The following is a 6000-nucleotide window of genomic DNA, read 5'->3' on the forward strand; positions in this document are numbered from 1 at the left end:
GCACTCTTCAAATACTTAAAAGGTTGTCACACAGAGGAGGGCCAGGATCTCTTCTCGATTCTCCCAGAGTGCAGGACACGGAATAACGGGCTCAAGTTAAAGGAAGCCAGATTCCGGCTGGACATCAGGAAAAACTTCCTGACTGTTAGAGCAGTGCGACAGTGGAATCAGCTACCTAGGGAGGTTGTGGGCTCTCCCACACTAGAGGCATTCAAGAGGCAGCTGGACAACCATCTGTCAGAGATGCTTTAGGGTGGATTCCTGCATTGAGCAGGGGGTTGGACTCGATGGCCTTGTAGGCCCCTTCCAACTCTGCTATTCTATGATTCTATGATTCTATGAAAAACTGGTAGGAGAAGTGTAGCCTGGAAGGTGAGTTGGGGGATCCGGGTTCTAGTCCCCACTCAGCCATGGAAACCCACTGGGTGACTTTGGGCCAACAACCTACCTCACAGGGTTGTTGTTGTGAGGATAAAGTGGAGAGGAGGTGGAGGATTCTGTACGCTGCCTTGGGTTCCTTGCAGGAAAAAAAGGTGGGGTATAAATGCAATAATAAATAAATAAATATAAATAAATAAATAGTAAGGAATGGGGCTCTCCAGATTTGTAAATTTTCTTTGTAAAACATTTATCCTACTCCCCCCACCCCCAATGTGGGAACACAAAATGGTTGACAGAAAACACACACAAAATAGACATTCTAATAGCCACGGCATTTATTTATATTGGCCCATAGAATCAAAATTCATTGTATAAGAAACAGGGCATTACAAGTGTGCTGCTGTTTATACCTGTGAAATATTGGGCATTTATGGACAGTAGCCCAAGGGAAGTAGGGCTGGTAAAGTTAGTGGTCCAGAGAAGGGAGAGCAGAAAGCTGGGGGAAAGGATATAGAACAGGCGGTGTACTTAGAAGAAGCTGGTCCTCCATCTCATCATTTTATGGGGATGATATTTTATCCTTGACAATACCAGAAAATTAATATGGGTAATATTTAGCCATCAAATGGGCCAATTTTTCTTTTTTGATTGGCAATTAGGGGGAATGCACCAGTCCTTATTCTGTTGTTTGGGATGATGGCATCTTGTGGAACTGGGTTGTACACAACGTCCATCACGTAACACAAATGTGGGTCATCACAAATCTATCTTCTTGTAGGTTGTTCAGATCACTTGACGTAGCTTCAAAAGAAATGCCTTGCAGTTCACACCTTCTGTTGCTGGTTATGATGAGAACATGGGACACTGCTTTATACTGAGTCAGGCCATTGATCCATCTAGCCCAGTACTGTTCACACTGATTGGCAGCAGCTCTCCAGGGTTTCAGGCAGGAATTTCCCCAGACCTACCTGGAGATGCTGGAGATTGAAACTGCAATCTTCTGCCACTGAGTGATGGCCCTTCTCAACATCATGTCAAGCATACAGAAACTACGATGATGTGCATGCATGTGTGAACCACCTTGGTGTAGGTTACTTTCTGGAATGTTTCACCATGACATCAAACCAGAACATCTGTGATGTGTATCTTAGGGTAGAGGGTGAGGAGAGGTCTAATAGGACAGGCACCTTGCATAGCACATCCTTAGAGGTTGTTTGGTGGATCATACTTTGCCTGCTTCAATGTAATCACCACCACGACGATATACACAATTAAAAACACAATCCCCACTGCAAGTGCTGTGTTGGCCAAGATCCGTGCCATCCTGGAGTTTCGCTGAGCTGCTATGCTGTTTCCCATGTTGTTGGCCTCTCTGGTCTAAGGAGAAAGAAAGAGAAGTGATGCATTAGTGAAAAAGAAACGTAACCGGAGAAGATCATCTCCTGTTTGCAGAAGGATGGGACTTGGACAGTGGTGAAGCAACTGCCAACTGTGTTAGTTAACAAAGAATCTTTTTTCCTTGGGCTGTCAGGCAGTAAACATGTGATCTAAATCCATGTCTCATTCCGTGGTTACCTGAGACCAGGGGAGCAGAACCGCTGGCCCAGGGTGATATCCAGCCCTTTGGGGGGTGGGCCCTAATCTGGCCCTCTGGGGTGCCCCAGAAGACCACAGAATCTTCCCTGGCACCATCCCTTTCCTTCCAACCATCCAACTTTTGTACAGTCCCCCCCACCATTATGAAATATTGAAATGTCTCTCCTAAGACTTAGGGCATAGCTAGACCGGGCGATATCTGGTAGATCGCCCCTGTGTGTTCACATGATGCACAGGGCATCCCGGGAGCTGGGAGGGATGATCCCTCCCTTTCCCCGGGATATCACCCTACCCTTCTGTTGTGCTGTTTCTGTGACTGTGGAACATGTGGCTGGGTGTCGCAGTTTGTCCCAGCTCCTCACGAGGAACCCCAAGGAGCCAGAAGCCGGGCATGGGGCACAGAGCTCCTCAGGATCTCTGTGCCCATTGGGGGTGGGGCGGGAGAGGGCAATGTTTTTTTTAAAAAAACAACACCACCTCACCAGTTTGCGCATGAGTGCTCGTGTGTTCCTTCTCATTTTTTAAAAATGGCAGCCGCGAAGTTGCATGCTGCATGTAGACCAGGGTGACGATCTCGCAATAAATCATAAAATCGTGAGAATGGTGCGGTACAACCCCATTGCCTAGCCATGGCCTTAGTGAGTGACAGTGAGAAGTTTAAGCTAAAATATGCTGGACTTCTTGGTATTTTGGCCCTGCCCCCTTTTGCAATGGGCTCCTGTCTGCTACTGGAACGCATCTCCCGAGAGCTTCACTGAAAGTGAAATCCACCCCCAGACTGGAAGAGGCCAATGGCATCTGACAGGGTCAGATCTGAGCATGGAGAGTCCTGTCCAGATAGAAGAGTCAGGACTAAGCAGGCAAAGTTGTGTCAGGCAGGTCAAGTCTGATCAAGGTAAGTACAGACACAGTAAGTACAGGCAGAAGCCCTCTTCTGTAAAAGGCAGCTGCTGAAGGACCATGAGCTTTGCTATTCAAAACACAGGAAAATGTGTCAGTGGCAAGCTGCTGCCTTATGTAGGCAGACATGGTCTATAGTGTGGACAGCTGCAGCCCCCCAGGAGGAATTGGCTGGACTATAAAAAAGACCCTCTTCTGATTATGTAGCCTCAGGTTGGGTTCACATAGAACACTAAGCCATGATGATTTATTTTTGGTGGAACCCGTGTTGGGTTTGTATGTTGTCTGTGCGATGTTTCCACCACCCATGATGGGTTAATCCACCCAAATACCCCGCTCTGATGACCCACACCTTGCTCAATGGGCATAGTGGGCTGTTGGCATAATATATGACAGACAGAGGTTAGCAACCCATCACGGCTTAGTGCCATGTGTGCCAAGCTTCATACTTCTACAAGGTTGGGGAGAAGTTGGGGTTTCCTATTCTGATTCAAAGTATGATGTTAGGGCCATGTCTCCTGGCTGGGCTGAATACAGGATAGACTGTCCTTCCCCTGGAAGGGCATTTTGATCTTTGTGAAGTCTTCTTTTGTATCCTGAAAAGGCCAAGGACATGGCAGTCTGGAACCAAGCAGAGAATAGAAGGCTTGAACCTTGGCTAGTATGTTCTGGCTGAAGTATCTTTCCTTTGTAGCCATAAATAGCATATCTCACCTTTTTGAAACCCAGAAAACCATCCCACACAAAATCTGGAGGAGGCACAGGTAAGGACAGTCAGTCCAAGGGTGACCATATGAAAAAGAGGACAGGGCTCCTTTATCTTTAATAGTTGAATTGAAAAGGGAATTTCAGCAGGTATCATTTATGCATGCAGCACCTGGTGAAATCCCCTCTACATAACACTTAAAGTTGCAGGAGCTATACTACAGTGACCAGATGCAAAAGAGCGCAGAGCTCCTACAGATTTAATAGTTGTGATGAAGAGAGAATTTCACCAGGTGCTGCATGCATACACAGGACACCTGCTGAAATTCCCCTTTCAATGCAACTGAGCCATGTCCTCCTTTTCATATGGTCACCCTAGCCAGTCGACTATGGACTCCACAAGTCAAATGCTTGGGAATCTGACGTCATTGGAGCCCACAGCAGATTTCTCCTGCAGTCCTAGTGTTAGCAGTGGGCCCCTTGCTGAGATGTGGTCATACGCAGATCCCTGATGCTTGCTCTACCAGACATGCAGGAAGTGGCCTGCCCCTATGAACCCACCCTTAATCTGCTCAGAGGTCCTGATGTACATCCCCTTGCCAAGAGAGACTGGGCTGGTGGATACACAAGCCATAAGGGAAACCTGTGTACTAAGTGGTAACTTAACACAGTCTGCATGTGGTTATCTGTTCATCTGTAACACTGAGCAGATGAAGAAAAGGGACCTGACAACAAGCAAAGGTCGAATTCTCCCTGTTTGTCAGGTTATTCCAGATGATCACCCTGCCAAGCGATGATACGCACAACGGCTGGGGTAAGTTACCGCTCGGTTGCAGTGAATGACCTCTGTATTAGGAAACTCAGACAAAAGTAACATCCATAGCAAAACTTGGATTCCAAAGTTTGTGTTGTAACTCTGATTAAACACTGCAGGGAGCTGTAGCCATTGCAAATGGAGACTGCGATAAATCTGTTTGCCTTCAAAGTCTCACTTGACTTTGCTTTGTTTTTCCTGCAACAGGCTAATCCAGCTGCCTTCTGGAAGTCCCACCCTAAGAATAAACACACACTATAGCAAGCCCCATATCCTGCTTTCTCAGGAACTTCTGCCCATTTTGTGCCCTATTATTCTTTACCATTTATTGGCCCTCTTTCCAGCAGGAGTGCCCTTGACTCCACCCAGGAATGTAGGGAGCTAACTTCTACTGGGTCAGAGAGCCTTTGTCCATTTAGTCCAGTATCCTCAATGCTGATTGGCAACTGTTCACTTGGGTTTCAGGCAGGGTCCTTTCCTAGTCCTACCTGGAGATGCTGGGGATTCAACCTGGGACGTTCCACAGGCTGAGAAGTTGCTGTACCACTGGGCTATGACCCCACCTGTAGCATATCACACCCAGGTGGGGAAAAGGCCCTTTGGAGAGCCTTGAAGCCCTGACTCCTCCCACGTTGAGCCAAATCATTGCCCACCCCTTCTGAAAAGAATGGAAAAGGCCTGTCCTCCTCTGTCCCCCCTCATTCTATGATTGCATCATGGCCCCTTCCTTCCCGCACAGACTTACCTGGAACGAATATACCAAGGCAGCAATGCCAAGAGGTAGGCAACAGCAAAGCATGGTAAAGATGGAGTAGGCAAGGTAATCGGGTTCATTGGTGGGCTGGGGAGGCCTGACAATGATGACCTGTGGAGGTTGAAGGGTCGGATCTTGATTGTATCCTGTCCCAGGGAGGCCATAATAAGGTTGGTACTGGTTTGGCATAGGGGCAGCTGCCCCATAGCCCAGGGGTGATGGCCCAGCAGGAGGTTTTAGGGGATCAGATTCTCTGTAGGGCTGTTTTTCAGAGTAGGTGGGAGGATCCTCAGTGCCTTCGGCCACATTGTCTTCGAGCTTCTCATACTTTGGGTCGCTCATAACGCAGATCTGCTCTCTCCTCTCTCTGCTCCCTCCTTCACAATGCTGTAGGGTCTGTCTCCCCTGCTTACATCAGTTCTCCCGGTTCTGCCTTGTCTCCTGTCTTGGCCGCTTCCTGTTCTAGTTCACGCCTTCAGTCTTTTTTCTGCCCTTTTGCTCTCTCCTCCCCTTTTGTTTATGGGGCTCATGTATCACTCTGCTTTTGAGCAGAACAGCTTCACTGCTTCTCATAGCCCAGAGGAACAAGGAAGTGAAACGACAAGTTAGGTAATGAGTAACCCAGACGGTGAGGGTGATACTGAAAGTGAGAACTCCAGTGAAGGTTTCCTTCCCCCATCCGTGGCATGGGATGGATGGACACAACGCACCATCTCCTTCACTATTTCCCAGCTGAAAATAGGGAGATGTTTCTGGTATCCTCGATATTCATACTGTTGTAGTGTCAGACGTCTGGACTGGAGGAGAGCGTAAAAATGTAAGAAGAGCCACACTGGATCAGCTCAACATT

The 6000-nt window shown here is 47.8% G+C and overlaps 1 protein-coding gene across 1 annotated transcript; it reads right to left on the minus strand.

The window, feature by feature from the left end:
- Positions 1-694: 694 nt before the first annotated feature.
- Positions 695-5715, minus strand: LOC134407758 (synapse differentiation-inducing gene protein 1-like). Its single transcript, XM_063139698.1, has 2 exons — positions 5142-5715; positions 695-1758 (listed from the first exon to the last, which is right to left on the minus strand). Exons 1-2 carry the CDS (start codon positions 5490-5492, stop codon positions 1585-1587), a joined length of 525 nt encoding a protein of 174 aa, XP_062995768.1. The 5' UTR covers positions 5493-5715; the 3' UTR covers positions 695-1584.
- Between the last annotated feature and the right edge of the window lie 285 nt (positions 5716-6000).

This window comes from Elgaria multicarinata, chromosome 13 (assembly GCF_023053635.1).
Source record: "Elgaria multicarinata webbii isolate HBS135686 ecotype San Diego chromosome 13, rElgMul1.1.pri, whole genome shotgun sequence".
In the NCBI taxonomy this organism is placed as follows: Eukaryota; Metazoa; Chordata; class Lepidosauria; order Squamata; family Anguidae; genus Elgaria; species Elgaria multicarinata.